Consider the following 24,629-nt stretch of genomic DNA (forward strand, 5'->3'; position numbering starts at 1 on the left):
CTTCTGACTTCCAAACAGTACAGGATGCACATTCACATCACTCTGGTTTAGAAAGGGTAACCTGCACCATTCTGAAAAGCTTGAAGCCTCACACTGACCCAAATTCTCCTCTGCTTTGCGTGTTTCTTGTAGGTTGTGTATGCTACAGATGATGGGTCTTTAGATGGCCAAAGACACTTGACTTCCAGTGTAACATTCTTTGATATCATTTGGTCCTTTATAACTATCAATTTCCAAATTTCCGCCTTTGAGACGAGCTGCAGCAGCTTGATCCAATGGCTTCACTCACTTTTCACGCAGGCATGACCAAAGTTTATTCCACTGAAGCTAAAAGGGTTTACAACTCCATCAAACCAAAACAAAGTCAGAACAAACCCAGTAATTGATTCCACTGAGACCAGTAGTGCTGTTATTGCCTTGTTTCAGGAACGTACAAAACAGCGAGTAGAAAATAGTAACTGTCATAATTATTTGACATTATTTTGTACTGCGTATCCTTAACAGTCCAATTTCTGCCAATTTATTGCTGTAACTTACTACTGATTAATTCCATTAGTTTTTGCCACCTTCTAGCTGATGCAGAATGAAAATAATGTATTATATGTATTCTGTATGCAAAAATACATTGGTCAGGCTAAGTTTGTTCTGTTTATTGCAGTGCACTGTGAAACTAGTGAATGGAGTCCATGGAGCCCTTGCATGAAGAAAGGCAAAACTTGTGGTTTCAAAAGAGGAAATGAAGTAAGGGTCAAAGAGATCATACAGCATCCATCAGCAAGGGGAAATCCTTGCCCAGCTACAACCGAGAGCAGAAAATGTATTGTACAAAGAAAGAGATGTCAGAAGGAAGGAAAAGGTACCAAGTTATCATCATCATAATATGAGATTGATATTGTGGTTTTTTTTCATAATTCACACCTGAATTCTTAGGCCTCGATTTCAGGCTTCACCAAAGCTGCCGTTGATGTGGTGGTTTTTGGGCTGGAGAGAATTGTGCCTTTGCCTGCAGTAAATAAAATCCTAACACTGCTCAAAAAATGTGCTTTGTGTGATCTAGAGAGGACAGGGTGGGCCAGAAGGGAAGGCACTTTGTCTCCCAGTTCTGTCTGCTGAAAGAGTTGCCAAAATGAAAAGTTGCATTGTAGTGCTCAGAACAAACAGATCCATCACAAAACATGTCAGGGTGGGTGTTGTCTGTTGGGTATCAGGCAGCCAAGTTTCGTGCTTCAACAGAGGGATTCCTCCAAACCAATTCCTATTTCATGCTTCCCTACAAGATTTTAACTCTTGTAAATGCAGTGCTGTGGCCTCTTTCCCAGTCGGAACTCTTTTTACTAGCTCTGGCTGAACAACACAACCTGATCCTGACATCTGCATCTGGGTCATCGAGTCCCAGCATGGGAGAAAGATCACAGCATTACATGGCAGAACAAGGGAAACTCCGCTTGGTTTCACCCAAGAAGCAAGGCTGCCAGCAGAACCGTCCCTCCATGCAAGGCAGCCTGTGGGACTTACTCCCCAGCATGGCAGTGAGGGAATGGCATCACGTGTTAAGACTGGGAGATGCTTAAAGAGTCTATGAAATAATAATTTAAACAAATTCCACTCAATAGATACTGTTGTTTGATTATTCTCCCCTTCTTGCAGAGGGGAAGTTACTTGATCTCTTCTCAGTGAAGTTACTCTGGTTGACACAGAAGGAACTGTAGACTATTTCCTTTTCTCCATTTCTCCCATTTTCTCTGTCCTTCCCATTTCCCCATCTCATCTATTTCTTTCTTTCCTCCCACCCCTTCTGAGGGTGAGTGGAAGAGGTGGAGCAGCTGCCCCTCCATGTGAACATCTGTGAGGCCGCAGCAGTAGCTGCTGGTACCAAGTAACAACCCCCTCTTCCACTGTTAAATGATGGCCAGGGTTGCTGCAGATGACTTAGGGAAACACTCAAGGGGCTTGGATCTTGTAACCCTTTAGAAGGTTAGCTCGTTCCCTGGGGATGCACCTCATGAGAAGGGCAATAATGTTATTGGAGAGAGTCTAAATAAGGGCCACAAAGATGTTGAAGGGCCTTGAGGGGAAACCATATGGGGAGCAGCTGAGGTCACTTGGTCTGTTCAGCCTGGAGAGGAGGAGATTGAGGGGAGATCCCCTTGCTGTCTATAGCTTCCTTGTGAAGGGAAGAGAAGATGCAGATAATGATCTCTTCTCTGTGCTGAGCAGTGACAGGACCAAAGGGAATGACTTGAAGTTGTGTCAGGAGAGATTTAGGTTGGCTATCAGGAAAAGATTCTTCAGCCAGAAGGTGACTGGACACTGGAACAGGCTCCCAGAGAAGTGGTCACAGCAACAAGCCTGAAAGAGTTGAAGAAACATTTGGACAATGCTCTCAAGCACATGGTGTAACTGTTGGGGTGTCCTGCTCAAGGCCAGGCATTGGACTTGAAGATCCTTGAGGGTCCCTTCCAACTCAGCATATTCTCTGATTCTGTGATTCTGTAGTTACAGGGAGGATCTTGTGGACCAGATGACTTCCTCACCCCAGAACTGGGTTATAGGGCATAGATGTGACCTCCTCCTCCTTGGGTCAGGCAGTGTCCTGAAGAGGCAGAGAGCTGTACCTGTGTCATGGTCACAGTCAAGACAACCTATTTACTGATTCCCTTTAGAAATCCTACAGATTTCTATGCTCAGAATATCCATGCTTGGTTCTGTTTCTACACAGTGGCACAACTTGAAACAGCCTCTCATTAGCCCACTGTAACTGGGGAAATAGTCCATTTTTTTCCCCTATCAAAGCCTAATCTTGACAGAGATGAAAATATAGGACTGAACTGTAATTTTGGACGATGAAACTGGGAGTTTTTTTGAGGCGATGATATTATGTGTTTGCTTATAGCAATTTGGCAAACACTTCAGATTGGACAAGACATTTCTCTTTGAGAAATGCCTGCTGTTCCTGTGTAATAAGAACTCTAGAAGAAACTATTCACGTATTTTGCTATCCATTCTTATTTTATCGGATTTGAGCCAAACCATACTTGAAAAATACTGTGCACCACAAGAATTTGTTCACAATCATGAATCTTTTTCTTTCCTTCTTTCCTGCAATATGCATAAAGGTAGGCTTTTTTCCTTCTTTTGAGCAAGTCATAGTCTATATTCTAGCGTGTTTTGTGCTCAGTAGATAATTCCTCCAAATGAGGAAAATGAGGAACCTGTGTTCCCACTGTCTGTGTCCCTTTTTTTTTTTTTTTTTTTTTTTCTGCCATTTACATTCTCAGTATTCACAGAAGTCTTTCCCGTTCACGTTCATTGCTTCAGGGAGATGATTTTTTTTTTTTTAAAGAAAGATAATTCTGAACAAAACTGAGGAATATCACACATGAAACATCAGGTTAAAAGAGCATAATTCAGGGATGAATTATGGTGACAGGCTAGGAAGGTAAGAATTAAGCTATAAGTCGTCCTTCTATTTCTGCTGAAATGGGGAAACAATGCTTTCCAACTTAATCTCCAGGCAACATATCTTCCCTACTGCTACTGTTCCTTATTACACAAAATGAAATTTCTATTCCCCTTTGAACAATAGAATAATTGCCCAAGAAAGTAAGCCAGGCTCTGTTCTTAAGGCTAGCTGTGTCCTGTCAGTGAATGCAGAAGGAGGTGACAACAGAAACACTTGAAAAGAAAGGGAAAGTCAGTAAGTTTGTATTTACTGTTGAGAAACATTAAAAAGACTTTTTTGTATTGTACAACTCCCCGTGGCCACTCAGGCATTGCTTTAGAGTTGAACTTCCATGGCATTGGCTTTTGAAGCATTGCAGCAGACCCGGCAGTGACCAGCAGTGCTGCTAATCTTTTCTCCATGATCATGGAGAGAGGGTCAGCTCGGTCACTCTTGGCTGTTTCCATGTTGGATGGATGTCTGTGGCTGAGGGATCTAGGTCAAAGGCCACATGATGACGGGGTGTGCTCGTCACAGAGGCCTCAGTGACTTTGCTGGAGACGTTGAGGTCAGCGACAGGATGTTACTCAGCGAAGGCGCTGCTATCACACAGCAGCAAGGACACGTCTCTGAACAGCCACGCAAAACGAGATAAAGCAGATGAAGGGGGCTTTTTTAATTTGTTTCCATCTGCTGGTGTGTCGCTGGAGCAGATGAGATGTCTTGAAACCCTTCATTTCCCCTTCACTGGCTATGCAATGATGTTTTACTGTGAGAAGATGATAATATTTTCAGAATGGATGCAAACAAGTGGGAATAATGAGGATACAAATAGCTCAATTAGCCTAAAAGATTCTTTCTACTTATTTTAGCACTAAATTAGTTGATCCCAGTGTGATCTGACATGGTAATTCCCATTTGTTTCACATACAGGCTCCTTTTGTAGTTCAGCCTCATCCAAACCTCACTGCAATTTATTTCATCATTCTCCTCTTTTAATCCCATGATGTTGTGTTCTTTTTAGTCTGCATGACTATATGATATTAAGTTCCAGTTTTTTCTTCTTCCTTTCTTTCCCTCACACTTTTTGTTTTGTTCACCCAGTGCAGTATACTGTAACTTTTACCTTCCCACACGTAACACGTTCTTGGCTCCTACCCTTCATTGACAGATAAATTGAGACACGTGTTTCCTGTAACCACGTCTGTTAATGGCAAATAGATGTCCTGGAAAAGCAAAAGATCTTTCAGAGCTCCTTAAACACTGCAAATTATCCATCAATATTATTTCTTTGCCTTAATAAATGTGCTCTGGCCTAACACAAGTCCCTTTGGAGAACTGTCTGCAAATGTATGAGATTGACTTTATTGGACAAAAGACAAATATTCTGAAATTCCAATATTCCGCATACAAAAGTATTTGTGGGGAAAGAATTGTGGTTTTGTGACCAATTCTGCCAAGAAGAGAATATTCAACATATGACTTTCTATTGAGTCCCAACTAAACTCCCCCATCAATCAGACAATTTCAAGTACTGTCAGAGAATATGTTTTGATCAGTTTGAAGATAATAAAAGAACTCACCAAAATTATGAACAAGAAAGACACCTTAGAAATCTGGGTAGTATGCAAGCCAATAGATAGATGACATTGGTTACACAGCTGCATTATTGTAAGCAAATAAATACATTTCAATTGTTTCTTGTTCTTATATTGAATTTTTGCACACTGGTGGTGTTTCGATGTTCAGAGGGCAGAAGCAATATTAACTTAACTGTGTCCCATTCTGTGCCAATACAAATCAAAGAAAGCTCCTGTTTCTGACAGGCAAAATTTCAGGCATTAGACATGAAGACATGGGAGGGTGAGTGTAGAATAGCATGTTTCTTTTTCACTGTGGAATGTAGCAGTCGTCACCTTGTACAGTCTGAAAGCAGAATACTGTTATGAGAGGAAGAGGGATAATTTTAGTCAAAATTCAAAAGACTACAACACCCCAGAGGTGAGGTAGCTTGTCAGCTAATGGTTTAAGCTCTAAGGAGAACAGAGACACTATGCTATGATTCTTTTTAAGTTTACAACAGGAATAAGAGAGAGAGAAATGCCTTTGAGGTGAGGAGCTGAATTTTAGATGCAGACTGGTGAACAGAAAGGAACTAAGGCAGCAAGATTTGTTGCTAAGGAATTTTAATGAGGAAGTGCATAAATTTTGGGTAAATAAATTAAAATAATAACTTCTATACTGTGTGACATACATGTGAGTATAAAACTGCAGGTTCCATTAAATAGCCTAGAGAACCGAGACTCAACTCATTTCTGTTGTTTGTACTAGTTCTTCCACCTCTTATATGTCTACATAACGCTTCCAATCATATTAATCAGATAATGTCTGAAGAAGTCTTCAACTGGCTGTGGTACGAGGAGGGATTCCAAGCAGGATGAGTGCATTTCAGGGGAATCACAGGTCAGCCACAGTAAAACAAAAATTGGATTTGAAAAATACTCATGTTCAATACTAATTTTACCTAGTCTCAGCAAAATCAGGTCAGAGCAGCGTTTTGTTGTGTTGATAAATGTCTAGTAATGACTGTACATCTACTTATTCAAATGAATAGTCTATCCCTATACACTGCATACTCCAAAGATAAATTCTCTTCCCAAGGCAATGGAGGTCCACACCACTTCAGTAATTCCTGAGAGTACTATTTTTAAGCAAATATTTTTCTGATTAAAAAAAAAAAAAGACTACAATTTTAAATATTTCTGGTATTGACTACTTCTACTTAATCAAATTTAAGTCCTAAGCATGGCTATGTGGGAAAGTAAGATATTCCTATCACAGTCCATTCCACAAGTCACATGCTCTCACTCATATAAAGCTCAGTGGTATTTAAAACAAGAGGGCTGGAGCATGCAAGCCAGGGAGGCGTCCCAGTACGCAGTTCACTCATGTAACTGTGAGAGATGGGGTGTCCTGTGTGAAGGTCACCAGTGTGGTTATGGTTAATGACCTTACTCCATGGCAGGTCACAGGACTTCTGAAACCTCAAAATGAGCACGAAGCTAATTACTGCATCCCTGTGTTTACATATTGCATATGCCAATGGGCCCTAGCTCTGGCCTTTGCGACCCTGAGTTACTATAATTGAGGAATCTGTCTTGTGAAGAGTTTGGTTGTTTATTTTCCATTTGTTGCTGCCAAGAGGGCTTCTCATTTCCTTTCCTTGCAAGGGTTTTGACTCTTTAACTTTAACACATTTCCAGCCTCCAGTCGTAGGGCTGCTGAGACCGGGAATCCACTAGCTGCAACACGAAGGGAAATGGCATCCTGGGGATACCCCAAGAGAGGCAGAGCATGGTCAGCACCCAGCTGCCACTGCCACTGGCCAGAAAACATGGGCACAGCCTAGAGAAGAGGTCTGGCTGAACAGGCTTCAGAGGAAAAAATAAGGCCAAAATGAGTCAAAATGAATTGTGAATCCAAAATAGCTAATAGTAGAGGATATACTGACTAGAAATCAAGGGCTGAAAAGGCTGGAAAAAACTATTTTAACCTTGTAACATTTTCAAGATTTGATCATAGGCAGTTTTGAAAGTTTTACTAAGTTACTACCTGCAAAGAGACATTGAAATCTGAACAAATTAGTAGTAATGTTTAATTTCACGACAAGTTATTTTGTTTGTGCTACTGTGAACACTAAATTCTCATCAAACCTCCCAGTTCTGACAGACACACATGAACCACACAAGCAGGTAGTAGGTACTACACATGAATGCACCCTCTGTACACGTGCACCATGCCAAGGCTGTGATCTCTGAATAACATGCATATTGATGAACAGTCAGGTGAAAATGGTTGTACCCTCAGATATCAAAATTAGTTTAAGCCCCGCTGGGTGCAGGGCTGGCACTGTCTCTGTGCTCCTTGGAAGATGCTCTCCTTTCCTGCTACTAGCTCCTCTCTTGCCACCTTCTGCCTCCTCCCTGTCCTGGGGAGCCTGGGAGCAGTGGGGAGGTGACTCAGATGCCCTGAGCTCCTCTGGAGCATGCTATAAAAAATGTGATGGACATGCTACTGATAAAAAGCATCAACCTCATATTACCAGGAATAGTGTCAAAGCTGAGACAGAAGTATGTGGTCAATTGTTCTTGTAAGGGAAGTGAATCAGAAAAAAGTTGATTGCATTCTTTTATTAAAATGTGAACAATGTGAGAGCTGTCTTCCTCAGATCACTGAACCAAATAAGGGATAGAAATCAGCTCTTTTTCTCTTCTAGTCTTCCCTTTTGGTGCCTGCTTGTGCTCCAGAATTGGCTAGCTATCTACATTTTAGATGCCTGAGCTTTGTAGGAAAAGCTGAAGGGAATACAAGCCCCTCAAGAACCCTTCCTCCTCCTCTTTGCAAAGTAACCATCAGGTATTCATTCAGCACTAAATTTCTAGCACCTGCCTAAACTCTTCCCTCTTGAATAAAAATGTTTGGGATTGAAAGCTCCAGCTTCAGAAGGTGAAACCCACAACTGTGTCTATTCCATGAAAGAAAAGGCAGAGGTCTGCTCCTTGCCCACTAAGTCCAGGTCCACCTTCTGGCTTGCCCCCAGACCAGCTGGGGCTATTCCCTCCACAGCAGATATGACTGGGGAAGAGGGCAGGTCAAACAGAGTCCTTAAAGAAACTCCCAGTTATGTATTGCAGACAGGCAGGAGTTTGCCTAGTCTCTCATCTTCCTCCCTGGCACAGCTGGGAGCAAATGTGGGGCAGTTTGTTCATGGCACCTTCACCTTCAGGGGCTTTCCATCGTCTCAGGGAGAGGCACACAGGAAACTGGGACCACTCTCCCCTCTCTGCAGTGCTGCAGGGCAGAGACAATGTGCAGAAGAGCAGCATGCCATTCTCTCCTATGCCTCATCCCTTCCTTCCTCTGCCAGAACATCCTCGCATACCCCGCTGCCTTCTATCACAGCTCACAGGTAGTGCTGCTGAAGTCCTTCCCCTAAATCCTAGTGGTGCAAGGAGCACTTTCTGAGGAAGGGACACGTTTGTCACTGCTGGAAGAGGAAATGAGGCTCTTCCAGGATGTGTGCCACAGTGGGATACCATCACAGCTTCTTTTTGTTGATGCTTCAGCAGAGCCCACATCAAGCTGTTTTCTCACTTTTGGACAATATTGCTATAAAGTAAATGTGAAGGGATGTGGCTGCTGGGAGCAGGCTCTCACCACCTGGAGACCTAAACCTTTCACTGTTTTGACCTGAGTGTCCCGGAAAGAGGAACAAATGCAAGAGAGAAGTTTGATAGGGCATCTATCAAATTTAGTCCAAGAATGCAAAAAATTTGGGGTATGTGAGCTACAGAGTAAATCAGGCTGTGGATGTTTCAAGTCTAATGGCGACACATCCAGCACTGTTTAATCAGCTAAATCCTGGGCTATGGAACACTTCCATGTATAGCAATGCTGTTATAACACTGCAGTCATGGGCAGCATGGCACTCATTCGTTATTGTGTTACAGCTGCCCTCATTTTAAAGGGCCTGATCCAAGACCCACTGAAATCCCTCTGACTTCAGAGTACTGTGGATCTAACCATAAAGCAGGGATTTTCAGCATTCCTTTGTAACAAAGTGAAAACAAAGGAGCACTTTTTTGGCTACTGCTTCTCCTCATCTCTCTGGATATTTGCCTTTTCTTCCCCACCCAAGCAGTTCTGTTTGCTTTTCCCCACCCAGATCTCTGCATCTCCAGCCTCATTGTCTCTTCTCAGCTCCCTCTCCCAGCCAGCTCTGACACCTGATGTAGCCTTTGGTCTGCTTTGGCTGCCGCCTCCCAGTTCCTTTTCACCTTCATAACTTTGACAAAGGGTATGAAGTTAAGCACTTGCTGCCATAACCTTGTGTTATAAAGGTCCAAGGAAGCTTCAGAACATTCCCAATGAGATGATAACATCCAGTGTTATTCTCAGAGATCTCACTGATCCCGATCAGTGTTACTCTCAAGATCAGGAGAGAGGTTGTGGGAATCTGTATGGAAGATATTTGGGGAGGTTAGACAAACAATCAGAGCCAGCCTAAGTATAGCAGCTCAGATTCATAGACTAGTAAGGGACTAGATAATTCTTTGATAAGCATTTATAAAATGGTGACAAAATTTCCACAAATTTTTTTTCTTGCCTGTTGCTTTCTGCAAAACTCCCACAAAAAGGCATAGGCATACTGCCTATTTACAGAGCACAAATCCCAGTGTCTCTGTTCACTGACATTAGTATAAGGCCTCCTCCTGTCATTTACCACGCTCAGACTTTTATTTGGGCCTGAGTCAAAGAACTGAAATCAACTTTTCATCACTTTTGTCCAGTTTAGTCATTTGCATTGCAGGGATATCTGTTCATGTTTCTGTTTGCATTCACCAGCTTTGAATAATTATTACAGGAAGAGTAGAGAGCTGGATTTTCTTGCTAATTTATGAGAGATATAAGGTAGCAACTGTCTGCCAATGAAACTGTGTCTATTTTAAGAGCAGATGCAGGTATGGTCCATGAGGGGCATATTGCTGTATGATTAGGTCTGAAAAAAAATAAAATAAGGACAAATGCAAACAAAAATTCTTTTTCAGTAATTTTTGTTGAAGCAATTTTGCAGTGACAATTATTGGAAGAAAAACCCCAACATTCTGCATTTAAAAATGTGATGGCCATGCAAGATTCAGAAAAAGCATTTTCTAAATTTTCTATTTTTAGTTCCTTGAAATTCAAAATGGTAGCAAAAAAATTAACTGATATTCAATGAGAGAAATGTATACGCTAACATTAGGGTCAGAATTTGACAACTAACTGCGGGGATTTTCTATTGTTGTTTTGTTTTATAAGCAAAATGACCCAGTAATGAAATTTCTCAATTCTAATCTAATCCTCCCCAATATCTACAGCAAACAGTAGCCCCAGTGTAAAGATTTACAGCTACAGTCATGTCTCTGCTTTGTTCTTGAGCGTGTATTTACTTCTGCCCATTTGCTTTCTGAAATTCTCTCTCATTTGTCATCCGAAGAACTCCATTTAAAAGGAAAACAGGCTTCAGACATGAAACACAGCTACATTCCTGAAACATGAGATGAACAACCTTTAATTCATGCAACCTTTCATTTACAGTAATGTTTAATGGATGGGCTGGTTTCATTATGGACAATGCCTCTCCCTGTCATTAGCCTGCAGAAAGGGCTAAAACTCTTAAGCATTTAAAGGAGCTCCATTTCAGGCTCTGTATTCCCTCCTCCCCTCCCTCCTGCACTCCCCATCACCCCTTGTGACTGCCCTTTTTCTAAGTGCACAATCTAAATGCTACACTCTGCAAATTGCACTTATTGCTGGCTTCGAGCATCGAAGAACCCTTCTGAGCACTTTTTATACAAACCCTCACAAGGTCAGAATTGGAAAAATCTCAGCTGGTGGACTTGGATCCCATGAGCTAGTGACCATTTATAATTAATATTAATGAATGGCAGATGACAGATGTTTATTGCCTAAGCAGAAACGTGCATTGCTAAACCAGAAGTATTTAGTTTAAATCCAGAGGAACTGACTTTATGTCTTGTATGGATGTGGGCTGGTAGTGGGGAATTCCAGTGGGTGATCCAGCCCTTGCTACCTTTAAGCATCAGTATGGAAACAATAATTCTTTAAAGAAGAATCCTGAACCCTCTATTTGAAGTACGACATTTGGTCCTTGAAAACATTAACTGGAGCAAGGAGAACTCTCTGTGCACTTCGGCAGCTCTGATTTGCAGCAGTAGTGGCTTTTATCCATAGAGTCTAAAGCACCAAAATTAAGGAGCTCTTACCTCTGCTTTACACTTGTGGAACCCGAGAAAGTAATTTAAATACAATATTATAAAGAAAAAAAGTCTTTGTCACAGAGAAAAAGGATTACATTCCCAGACACAGTATATTTTTTGTTGCCGGATTTTTTTTTCCATAGTGGTCTTAAATCAAACTAAAGCTATGATGCATAAATCTTTCAAGTTTAAATGTGACACAATGGAAGATGTAACATGGAGATGGAAGAGTCTTGTCTCTGTGAATAGTTAAGGCTGATGGAATCTCTGGTTTTGATCTGAAAGAAACTCTTACAGCACATAAATTAACTTCCTGGACATAGAGACCTCTTGGGTAACATTTTCAAAAGTACAACAACAATTTCAAGTAACTTCTTAGAGTTTCTGGTTGAGGTTGGAGTAAGAGTCTATTTGTTTTGAATCCCTTGGACAAAGCATCCTGCTCCTTATAGTATCTTGCTACAGTATGTGTGCACCAATTATTTGCTGTTTTCTTGCTCCTGAGATTTTTACACTGTCTGTAAACTGTTTCTGAGTATGCCATTCCAGACCCTTGCAAAATATTGTTTGGTTTAGTGGCTACAGGGCTGGTCTCAGGTCTTATAAGTGTGCCAAACGAGTTGCTAACAAAAGCAGGTTGTGCTTAAATCTGTAGAAATAGTGAGCAATTTCTGCTTTTGACTGAAGCAGAATTTCTTGGAGCAGGCAAGAAAATGATTAGTTACTTAGTTTGAAAGAGAAGCATGAACATATTTAGTGACTACTGTACAGTGGACTTCTTCACCTGGAGGCAGGAGGCAGCTGGAGAGAGAGGCTGCTGATCCCCACAGTCCCATCTTTTCCAGAGGGGCTAGAGAGGATCTTGACTTTGTGCAATACATCGTTGTACCAAAAATATCACTCACTGAACTTTTGAGTCAGGTTCCTTAGGACCTTTCTTGCATTCCAGCTGTTCAGCTCCTGTAGCCAGCCCTGCTGTACAGGCTGCACACACACCATAGGAACACCGAGGGGTGTTACCATTTTACCAGCACTGCTGTAATACTCCTAAGGCACCTGCCAAGCTGAAAAATAAAACATGCAAGTTGTGCTGAATGGCTGCTGGCAGGATCTGTGTGAGACAGGACATGGGGCAGATCTCCTGGTGGAGGTGGATCAGGGGTTCCAGACCTTCCTTAGCACTTGGAGGTGCTCTGCCATGAGAGGCTGTGCTCTCATCTCAGTGGGGGCTGCATCTCCTCCGGCCTTTGGGCCACAGGGGCTTGCCTGCATCCATCTCAAGAGCATGGCAGTCAGTTTGTGAAGTATCCTGAGTGAAGCGGGCTCAGTGATGCAGTGTCACATGGCAAAATCATTCTTCACATTCCACTTCCAGCTACTCATAAAGCTGGCTGCTCACTTCAGTGTGCAAAGCTGTGTTACTACAAAAAGCTCTAAATGCAAAGTTCATCCTCAGAGGAATTTAAAAAGAATAAACTTATCACATTCTTGGGGAAGAAAAAAAAATTAAAGAAGGCAAGACAACCTGGATAAAATTCACATGGACAACTCCTATCTGTGATTCATGTGAAATTGAAGAATTATGAGCAATGTTAAAATATTTGCATTCAAGTTCCTTTTGTGCATATCCACCACAAACCCCACTCAGAAATACTTTTTTAAATACTTTATAGGCGTTGATTTTCCAAAGAAATGGAAAATACCAGATTACCAGAGTCATCACATTTCCCAGAAACGTGCGGATTTCAATGAAGTCCCAGTTGAAAGTAGGCAGGTTTTTGAAACAACCTTGCCTTTGTGTTAGGCTTCTGCCTAGTATCCTTTCAGCTTGTCCATTGGGTTGGCCTCTGGCAGCCCACCTGGCAGGCTGACAAAGACTCAATGGCCTGAAAACCTGAGATCCCTTTGGCAACTTGGTCCAAGATTCCTAGGCTTCATTGGGCTCAATTCTGAATCCTTCTGGCATATAAATTCCCTGAGCCTTTTTCAGAGGCAGCCCATGAGTCTTGGTGATCCCAACGTCCTTTTCCATAAGCTTCTCTCCACCTGGTAAACTGCCAGGTGTTCTCTCAATAGGTAAGAAAAATCCTTCAGAAACACATGGAGATGGCCAAAGTTAAATCTCATGTCACCCTTTTAGAGAGGGAACTTTTGAAGTCTCTGATTCATATGAAATTTAGAAGCCTGACCTGTCACTTTAATCAATGGGAAAATGTATTTGGAAATACTGGCACTACTTAGAGAGGGGAGGATCAATGCTTTGCCCAGCTGAAACAGTACACACAAGCTGGAGACACAAAACAGAAAGAGACAGTCAATTTTCAACACCTTGACTTGAAAAGTATCCTTGAAAGCAAATTCTCCCTTCAGATACACCAAACACCAACCTTGGTGACCTCTGTGTGTTTGAGCAAGTACAACACAGAGGTCAGAATCGGGCCTCCAGTGAATTTTGGTAAAAACAGCCTGCTTCTGTGCTGATGGATTTGCTGAGAGGATCCATCAGGAGCTGCTGTCCCCCTGTATGTTACCTGCTGCTGACAGGCTGATCCAGCTGTTCAGCTGGCCTGGGGTGCACAGGGACTCCTGTCCACCTGTCAGCACAGGTGTCACCCCAGGTAGAAATGCAAACAAATAATGCTCAGAGTGGAGGGTACAAGTGAACCGTGCCAAGAGAGGCCAGAGGGGCATCCTGTTGACTCCTCATCTTCCTTTACCTTCCTGGCATATCAGAAAACTTAAGAAAATGTAAGGAGGGGACTCCAAGAGGAGGGTATAGTTGCACCTATACCAGCAAATGAAATAGTGGAAGATGCCCAGGCTCCCAGGTTCTGGTGTATAGTACCAGGGCAGAAACCGCTGGCCTGATTCAAGTGTTGGATCCAGCACTTGCAAAATGCCTCCAGGATCTGTACCCTATCACCAGTATAGCCCAGCTCTGAGCCATGGTTGATAATGGAAAAGGCATTCCTTGGATGCACCCAGATATTGGGGTCATATAAGTATCATCTGAATTACTGGGTTCCATTGAGGCAATCAGTTTAAGTAAAGCCAAGGAAAACATCTTTTCTCATTCATCCCTCCCTTCAGAGCACACTGAGCACAAATTTGAGAACTTAAGAATTAAGTTTCTTTGGGGGTTTTCTCCATTTTGTGCTATTGTACTAGAAAGAGTTCAAATGTCTGCTGAGGCACTAGCATCTGTCTCTTATCATGTATAACTTTTCTTGATTATTTCTAGAGCAGCAGACTAAACATGCAGCTCTGACATAATGCAGCATCACATTTTTATTTCTGGTTTGTTCAAAAGACTGCACCAGCTGAAATAAGTCTCTAAAAAGGACTATATTTATGACCTCCATCCAAGCTAACAGGAGGGCTTGGGTTATTGGTGACCAAAAGGAAAACAGGCTATTAGAGATTTTCTCAATATCCTGATGCTGTAACAACGGGGTAAGGACTTTTGGTACCAATCATTATTATTCCCAATATTTGTACTGGTTCCTGATTCTCCTAGTCTTAAAAGAGGCCCATCAAGTGGATTTGGACACTCATGGACCTTTTCCCCTCTTTTAGGAGAGCTGTAAAAACCCAATCCCATTCAGAAGTCACCACTAAAAGTCTCAAAAGAAGAAAATGCCAGTTTCCTAAGTACCAGCATGGTCTAGGTCATTTCCTGTCCTAGGGAATGGGAAGTGATTTTCTGCTCTGCTAAATTGCCATTACATTCCTGTCTTTGGAAGCTGTGTTCAGACTTTATAAGCTGCGGGTTCTTATAAGACCAAAAACTGTTATGTAATTACAAAATTGGTGTTAGCATGTTAATCCTGATTAAAACAAGGCTGCTGGCAAATTCCCTTAGTCCCAACAGACAAGCATGAAGGGAATAAATCCCCACAAGCATTTGTTTCAAAAGGCAGCAGTAAATGTCTCCACAAACAGCAAACAGAACTCATTATAGGAATCCTCCTTCTCTGGCTGCTTCTTTGACTGGAGGATATTCTATTTTCAGGCACTGGCAATATCTTTTCTATGGCACTGGAAAGGCACATCCAACCAGTTTCTATTGCAAGAGGTCATCACAAACCAGGGACTTTCCATAAAGCTTGCTTATGAGCTCATGAGTGTAGAAGTGTCATTTCCTAACCATCCACAGAAGAAATTATATCTCCTGATTTCCCATACACCTAACAGGATACAACTTTCTCCTTATCTCCTACAGCAGTGAAAAACCCGACATCTCCTGTCTTGGTGTAAATAACTGGGTCAGCCTCCTCTCATTCCTCTCTGCCTGCTTCATGCCAACAGTTGTGGTGCAGGCCCCAGCTATTTCTGTATTTGGAAACAACATTCTCCTTCCTGCTAATGTGCCTCCTTCTGCACTGTTCTTGCAAGGACAAGCTAGCACATACAATGTAAATAACATTTTTCAAGTGAATGCAATCTGGTAGTCCAGGTCCTATTTTCAGAGGCAAACAAACCTTAAGGATCCTCATACAAAGACATCTAAAGTCTACATCTAGAGAAGTATTTCCACTTTTAAGAGGAGATAAGATGCGTAAGAACAAGTTAGTCACCAAGTCCCGTAATACAGTTGCTCAGCCATAAGTATCAATAGCTTTTGAGGTATAGCATCATCATAGAACCACAGGATGATTTGGATTAGAATGGGTCTTAAAGATAATCTAATTCCAATTCCCTGCCATAGGCAGGGGCTCTTTCCCCTAGACCAAGCTCTACCCAACCTGGTCTTGAACATTTCCAGCAACAGGGCAGCTACAGCTTCTCTGGGCAACCAGTTCTAGAATATCTTCCTCAGATTTAATGATAACCTACTGTTTTTCATTTTAAAGACATTCTTCCTTGTCCTGTCACTACTTGCCTTTGTCAAAAGCCCCTTTCCATTTTTCTTCTAGGCTCCCTTTAGGTACTACAAGGCCACAATTAGGTCACACCAAAGCCATCTCTTTTCCAGGCTGAACAATCCCAATTTTCTCACTTTCCTCATAGGAGAGGGGCCTCATCCCTCTAATATCCTGGTGTCCCCCTCCTGGACTTGCTCTAAAAAGTCAGTGTCCTTCCTGTGCCTGGGACCCCAGAGCTGGATGCAGTGCTCCAGGTGGGGTCTTACAAGAGAGGAGGGGCAGAATCCCCTCCCTCGTCCCGCTGGCCATGTTGCTTTGGATGCAATCCAGGATACCATTGGCTTTCTGAGCTGCAGGAACATATTGCAGGGTTATGCCCAGCCTCATCCATCAGCATTCCCAAGTCCTTCTCAGCAGGGCTGCTCTCCATCTGTTCATCCCCCAGCTTGTACTGGCACTGCGTGGTCCCAACACAGGTGCAGCACATTCAACTTGGTCTTGTTAAACCTCATGAGATTCCCAAGGGCACACTTTTTGAGCTTGTCCAGGTATCTTGGATTATCAAAGATCACTACATAGAACTATGGATATGTCACATGCCTTAAGCTCTGTATCCATCTAGACTGGTATGGAAACCAGGTAGGCTACCATCATGCATCTCAACAGCAGGAGAACCAAGATTTGGCCAAGTTACTTGCTCCTTGAATGTCTTGGGACCTTAGCTCTGTTAAATTTTTTACCTATATTCTCTTCAGCGTTTTGGAACAACTGCAGCAGTAAGGCAGGCCAGGAAATGCACTAAGTCATGTAGCATCTAGATTGTTCTGAAGTTGTTGACCCTCACACTCCGTTTACCCGGAAATCTAGTGATTATAAAACAGGGCCACAATAGCTAAGGAAAAAAATTAAAAAAGAGACTGCTGTGAAAAAAGTTATGCAGTTAAGCTGTTTAAACTTCAAAAAGACATACCAGATGAATCAGCCACTTGTGGCTTGGGAATGAAAGGAGAAAGTCCATTGCATCACTGGGCAGCCGGGGGTTTGGAGGGATGTTATCTTGGCAAGTAGTGTGAGTACATGCTACAGGCTATGTTCCAGAGAAAAAATGTGTCACTTTTCTTGAAAATGAGAATGATCTGCTCATTTGCATAATATGGCATGACTGTGTTGTTGACAGAGCTAGAGTAAGGGAGTTCAGAGCCTGGGGCTTGCTTCTCTTCCTGGCTTCTCTGGTCAGCATGGTTTCTTTGCGTCATGCTGTTGTTGTCCAGGCCACATGATGAGGAAAGCATGACAGAGTTTTAGTCTAAGAGGACTAAAAATGCCTCTGAGAAGGGTGTGGACAGGTGGGAAGGAGAGCAACACAGTGTAGTGGCACTTAATCTTTAGGTTTTGTCCCTGTGCCTCATGGGGTATGCAGGGACTGGGGCGCTGGTACTGCAGCACCAGTGCTGACAGTGCTTCAATAGCCAGGAAGCACCAAGAGGTCAGACAAGGCTCTGAGGAGTGTGAAAGAACACTGTGGCACGTTACAGCGGTGGCTTGTGGTCTTTTATTGCAGCTTTTCAGCTTATTACAGTGTAGTGGGGAGGATTTGTGGTCCGTGGTGACAGTCACAGTAGAAGCAGTGGGACCCTTCCAAAGAGGGGCCTGTTACATCAGTGCCTGAAATCCCAACAAGAGCAGTTCCATGACCCTCTTGCTCCTTTTGCTCTCCCATGGTAAATGTCTTCATGGGAGTGATGAAAGAAATACAATCATCACAAATGTCTGAGGCCAGAATCTCATCCCTCTGGGATTTCCATGAAGCCTACCCTGTAATACTTGCCCCCCCTCCAAAGTGAAGCAGTTTGCACAATCGGATTTTATGTCTTCCTATGGTGTTTTGGGATTTCAGCACCCAAGTCCCCTGTAATAATTTCAGCTGAATATAATAGGTGGGACTAAGTGACAATGCTTAAAGCATAAGAAGTCTGTCAGCTGTGTTAGTTAATCCATGTCAGCCATGATTTTCTAAGTAACTGTCTGTCATACAGTGCTTTTGAGCACCAAGGCCTCCCAAGTCAGGGCCAGTGCGTCCTCCCACTAATCCATAAAATACTGCTACAGATCTAGTGGAAATACCACATCTGAGGAGATAATGCACAGGCTTCTCTGAAATACCCTGGCTTGTTTCAATAGATGTATTCAGACATGGATTGCGTAAATACAGACTCAGGAATTTCTTTGACCCAGGGCTATAAAATATATTACCAAGAACTCAGCACCTTGAATCTGATTAGACATGTAATTATATTGTTATCCAAACTAATTTCATGTCTGCATTTAATTTGAACTACTGCACTTCTCAAAATTATAGCAAGCCACTAGATTTTCATCAATATAGGAATCTGCTATTATTAGAAGCAGCAAGGTATCAAAATTATAGCAAGTCACTAAATTTTCATCAATATAGGAATCTGCTATTATTAGAAGCAGGAAGATATCTCCTGTGTACCAGGAAACTCACAGTGCCTGCAGATCAATTCTTCCAGTACAGTTGTCTGTACAAAGCTTTAGTTCCAACATAAAAGCTATTTTAACACCAATTAATTACTTTATTGGAATATATATTGCAAGTATTATACATTCATACTACAATAGTTATTAATGTATTACATCTGCAATAAAATAGTACAATAATATCAGAGATGTATTAGATTCTCACGAATACTTCTCTGATATTATATATATTCTCTTCATAAGCAAAACACTCTATTGGAAAATATTTCATCTCCTGTCTAAAAATACTTATTCTATTTTTTTTTTAAATTTTGAACGGTTGTATTGAATCTATAAGAAGAAATAAACCTTAGTAACGTTAGTGCATCATAGCAAGAATTCTGTGACTCATCGGGAAAGTTCACCCGCAGGCAAAATAAATCCAAGACAGACGGTAGAGCGGCAGGAAGGGCACGGGCGGGAGCTTTGGGATACGACCGGAGGGGACATGGAAGGGAACCGGCGGGAGCCACCCCCGCCCCAGCCCCGCCTGGCGCGGAGCCGCGGCGCCCCCGCGCGGGCGGCACGGGCACTGCAGCACTGCCGGGGAACCGGCGGCCACGTCCACCGAGAGAGAGACGCACACACACGTGCATAAAATGTCACAGGCTGCAGCTCGGGAGAACGTTCTAACAAGAACATTCTTCGTAAATGGAATTGAAATTCCAGGAGAATATATTCCTTCAGGTCATGTTCTTGCATCGTTTACTTCTTTGCTGAGCTCGAGTATTAATAATGGTCTTGCCTTGTCATCTTCTTCAAGGGCAAAGTAGGTCATAGAAATATAGAATGGTTTGGGTTGGAAGGGGCCTGAAACATCATCTAGTTCCAGCACCCCTGCCGTGGGCAGGAACACCTTCCACAAGACCAGGTTGCTCCAAGCCCCATCCAAACTGGCCACGAACACTTCGAGGGATGGGGCAGCCACAGCTTCTCTGGACAACAGTTTCAGTGTCTCACCACCCTCACAATAAAGAATTTCCTCCTAACATCTACTCTAAATCTCTTCTCTTTTAGTTTAAAACCTCTCCCCCTTGTCCTATCACTATCTGTCCATATAAAGAATCATTCTCCATCTTTTTTTATAAGCTTTCTTTAAGTACTGAAAGGCCAACTCTTATTCAGAGATGAACTTGTAAACATAATGGCCCATGTAATTTTTGCACTTTTCATTTCACAGATAGCCAAATGCCCAAATTTCCAATGAATTTCCATGATACCTGGTACCCAGTTCAATGTGCTGCTATGAAGTGAGTTTCAGCAAGTTGAAGAAAGAAAAAATATTCAGGAGCAAATCTCTGGGAAGAAGAGAGAAGGGATATGACTGACTAGGAGTAACATTACACAGTCACATAATTTTTTTCAATTTTAAACATAGTAGTGAAAGGAACTAAAGAGCAGGCAAAGATGACCCTTCTATGCTATATTGCTTTACCATAACATAATAGGTCTAGAGGTCAGATCTTTTCACAAATGGCAGCAGAATGGAGGTGGTAACACTAAACCATGTACAAACTGCACAGAGGACTCCAAACTAGCTACCCTCAGAGTAGAAGAGAATTACGACTTGGTTTTAAGTTTCTCCAGAGATCAGTTTTCCTTGTCATTTGTAAAGATATCAGTTTGATTAAAACAGAAACAGTAAAGCTGTGCCTAGATAAGTCTCTAGCTAGACATAGATATCTTATTCTTAGTATATCCACACACATATAAATACATATATCCTGGTCCATGACTGAATGGGAAACCATTACATGTCATTCCAACACACTTAAAGAACTGTGGCTGGGAAGTCACAGCTGAATGATTTTGGCTAATCACCAAGTGAGTAATGTCAAACACTGAATGTCTGGACAGTTTCCATTCAAATAACATTTCATCTTGGACCAATAGTATTTACAAACCACTGGAATGAAATCCCATACTGTCATTTATCCATTAGTAAGAGACAGCATTACAGCTGGGTAAGATGCAGCCTTACTTCTGCATGGAGGTCTCCCAGCTCTCCCAGGGGTGGTAGCTCTTTCTGAGCCTCCCACACCAGTTCTTCAGGTCTCCCCTGCTCACCTCTGGGCATCTTAGATGGCATTTACAAATTCAGAGAGGGATTCAGCAGGTATGTGGGTGCATATTCAGATAATCTCTAAATGGTTCCCTGAAATTTAAGGTGTCATTTTACATTTAAAGTTTTACCGTTCCAGAAACAACAAAAGATAAAGGCAGATATTGGTGGTGCATATCTAAACTTTCCCTTGCTCTCCAGTCCTAGGCAGTGGTGGTAAAGAATGGAGAAGGTGTAAAATATTCCCATAGAGCTACACAACAAGAAGAAGATCAAGCATATTCTCACATCTTGATCTCGCTCCTTGCTTTCTGCATTCTCTTCACCTCCTCTGAATCTCTCTTCCTTTATCTGACCTGCACCCTGAACCTCCTTGGATGGTTATCTGTTCTCAGAACAAAGCCACTTCCCCTGCAGCTACTTGCTCATTGTGACATACTCCCACAGAGCTCAGTGAGGCATCAAAAACCACTGACTTTGGTTTTGAGGCAGGAATGGGCAAAATTGATAAAAATTTAGCACCCCCAACAGTGAGAGCTACTGCCAGGTTTGTGTAACTCCCCCCACACCGGTGTAGGAAAGCCTGGATTATCTCTGCTAAAATTTAAAACCAAAAAAAATTCTCTCTGTAACAAAGAAGGATAGATTACTAGTATCATTATTGAGATATCATAAAAGAGAGTTTAGCCAGATGTTTTTCAATACCTCTCCAGAAATTTCTCCATGTAACAAGGCATAGGGGCCAGTATGACATTCTATCAGGAAAGTCTCCACAGAGGTTGCCTTTGAAGATATCATTGGGCTCCATTTAACTGCAGGTGAATTTCAGCTCCATAGCTCAGTAATTGGACACAGACAAAAATCTAATCTGCTTTAGGCTTGTGTGGACAAGTTCAAGCCAATGTGATTCCTGCACTGGTTTGTAAACCTAAGAAACAGAATCACAGAATCACAGAAATGTTTTGGTTGGAAGGGATCTTTGAAGATCACCTCTGCCATGGGTAGTGGCATCTTTCACTAGATCAGGTTGCTCAGAGCCCAATCCAGCCTGACCTTGAAGAGATCCAGTGATGAGGTATCCACAGCTTCTGTGGGCAGCCTGTTCCAGTGCTGCACCACACTCACCATAAAAAATTTCTTCCTCACATGCTAGCATAAATGCACTCTATTATATCATCTCCACAGCCAATATACACAGTTTTAATGTTCCTAAGGGGACAGGATGCTTTATTGGAGAGGTCTGTAGCAGCAACGAATTCCTCACCTGATTTAAAGCAATAAAGTAGTTGAATACCTAATTTTGTGACAATGGTCTAGAGTTTGATTTGAGACACATTTTAGCCTGAAGACCATAACACACCTGTGCTGGAGCAGGCACTCTGCCATGGGATTCCTGTTGCAATACCAAGAATCCCCTGGGATGTGGGTGTGGTGATCAGACATTTCCAAATACTAGTGTCCAATTCCTAACAGGACCTGCTAAACCAGGGCTGGTTTCACAGGTCATGGCAAAGTGAAGGACTCAGAAATTTCAATAGTCTGAGCAAAGCTTCTAATGTGCCATCATTTCTTTTCAGGGAAAAAAAATAGGGAGGAGAAAAGAAAAAAATCCAACAAAGATGAAAGCAAGGAGACAAGACAGGAAAGCAAAGGGCGAGCAGCCCGAAGACAAAACCGAGAACAGAGGGAAAGCAACAACAAAACGCAGCCGAAGAAAAGGAAAGCCCCAAACAAAGAAGAGGACCTGGCACCAGCTGACACTGCACATTAATGGCCCTCCACGATTGTTTAAGTCTTATGATGCTGCTATCTTTACCAGATCGCCCTGACAGGTGTTCCAACCATTCAGGCTGCAAATGGACAATGCTACCAGTTATTATTAAACTTTAAACAACATTCCAAATACTTCCTATATTCTCCAAGCAACCATAGTTTATTAAAGAGATTGACATGAGCCAAGGGAAAAAAATCTAAAGATGGGATCCTTTAAAACTGTTATATTATATGCTTCCATGCATCTGTAAAAGGCAATTAAGAAATTTTGTATATAATAATAATAGGGTATAAAATATAGCAATATAATAATGAATGACTTTCAGATGAACAATGTTCTTTTTCTTTGTAAAATATTTTTCAAGTTATTGTTTAAGTATGAGGCAAGAGATATGTCTAAATCAAAGATGAAAATCTTATCCCTTCATATATTGTACATAATTAAGAGAAGGAGGAAAACATTTCTGAAGAGCCAGTAGGAGCCCAAGGTTTTACAACCTCTGGTGGAGTAGGATGGGATTGCCCTGTGTTTTCCTGGTCCATGCTCCAGACATGGGTGAGAAACATCAGGAGAAAGCCAGCAGGGCTTCAGCTGCTGAGGGATAAGAAGCAGGAGCATCTGCAGCTTTGAAGACTGAATCCCTGAGGCAGAAGGAAACTGAGCTGAGTTTGAATAATGCTCTTATCTGTGGACAACACAATGTTTTCTGGTCTAAACAGTGGTACTGTGTGCTGTTTTATGCTTTTTATACCTATGTGTAACTTAAGTCTACATTTCAAATCTTCTGGTGAATGACAAATCGTATTTGTAGGAGACAACATTGAGTTAATAAAAACCAGAAAAATAGATCATGTAAGTATGTGTTTTTCACAGTGATGTTGTCACTTTTTCTGCTGGGGAAGGGAATAATTTCATAGCTTCACAGACAGAAGAGGACACAACTTACACCCACACTGTGCATCTAGCAAAAGAGTATCCACGAAAATAAATTTACAAACGTATACAAATTACAAACTTCTGTCCAATTTTACTTTAACTCCTATTCTGGTTCTTCTCTCTGACACAGCAGAAGTGAAAATCTCCACTGCTCAGAGGACAAACCAAATCCTGTGGTACCATTCAGGTTTGTTAGAGGCTAGAGCAGCCCATCAGTGAAACACAGGTTATGGTACACACTGAGCTGCTGCTCAGAAATGGACTTACCCTTTCCAGAAACATGTCGAGGAACCAACATGCCTCACGACTTGTGTTCTGCTGCCATGTTTTGTCCAATGACAGCTGTCACGGGGGTAGCAGCCCACCCACTGTGGAGTGTGGACTAGAACAGGTGGCAGGAGTCAGTTCCCCTCCCTGTTCACTATTTCTGTTTCTCACAGTGAGTTTGACTTTAAAAAAGACTGTCCAACACTGAAGCCTGTCTCTCAGGCTGAGGACACCTGAGTGACAGGTGCCAGTGACTTTCCAAGTAATATCCTAATCATCCAGACAGCAATGTAGGATGGTCTCCTACAGTTTGCTTCATAAGAGCTTTGTCTCTAATGATACATGTAGATGCAGTAGTCTAACCACATGGTGTTTAAGGCTTCCACAGTTTGCCTCCTACATTCATGAGAATTAACTAAAACTTTCTGTAACTAGTCCCTGATTTTATGCATTTATTGTATTTTTTCAGTCTTTCAGAAGACTGAAAGGCTGAATTTTACAGAGATGAGCATCATGTAATGCTCCTCACACACAATGGAGTCTGAATGGTAAGAGAGCAAAGCAGGGTATGCTGAATGCCTGTGAGGGGCACATAGCAGTGGGAGGCTGGAGCAGGGGTGACTATTTGTGAGCTCCCAGCTCCATTGCATAACTTGTTTGTACCCTCCTCCAGAGTGGTCTGGTCTCAGTCTCCCACTACTGACCCAAGCAGCAGCAGTCAAATCCCTCCACCAACATGTTCCCACCTTGTTGGCAGCAGCAGCTGAGGAGGAGCTAGTCTTAGAGTAGCAGAAGGTGCAGAACCTGTGTGCAGCACTGAGGCTCTGGGTGATGCTGAAGGAGAGAGAGGAAAGGAGAAATCCTCATGCTGCCAGACTCAGAAGCTGGCACCAGAGGAGGTGCAAGTAGCAGTTCTGGG

The 24,629-nt window shown here is 42.3% G+C and overlaps 1 protein-coding gene across 1 annotated transcript in view; it reads left to right on the forward strand.

The window, feature by feature from the left end:
* The window catches only part of RSPO3 (R-spondin 3), a 58,235-nt gene extending 34,882 nt beyond the window's left edge, over positions 1 to 23,353 (forward strand). Inside the window, exons 4-5 of the mRNA XM_005418467.2 lie at positions 659 to 856; positions 22,311 to 23,353. Coding sequence (XP_005418524.1) covers positions 659 to 856; positions 22,311 to 22,504 — 392 coding nt within the window. The 3' untranslated portion in view covers positions 22,505 to 23,353. The remainder of the gene's footprint in view (positions 1 to 658; positions 857 to 22,310) is intronic.
* The last annotated feature ends 1,276 nt before the right edge of the window (positions 23,354 to 24,629 follow it).

Source organism: Geospiza fortis, unplaced genomic scaffold, assembly GCF_000277835.1.
Source record: "Geospiza fortis unplaced genomic scaffold, GeoFor_1.0 scaffold98, whole genome shotgun sequence".
Taxonomy (NCBI): Eukaryota; Metazoa; Chordata; class Aves; order Passeriformes; family Thraupidae; genus Geospiza; species Geospiza fortis.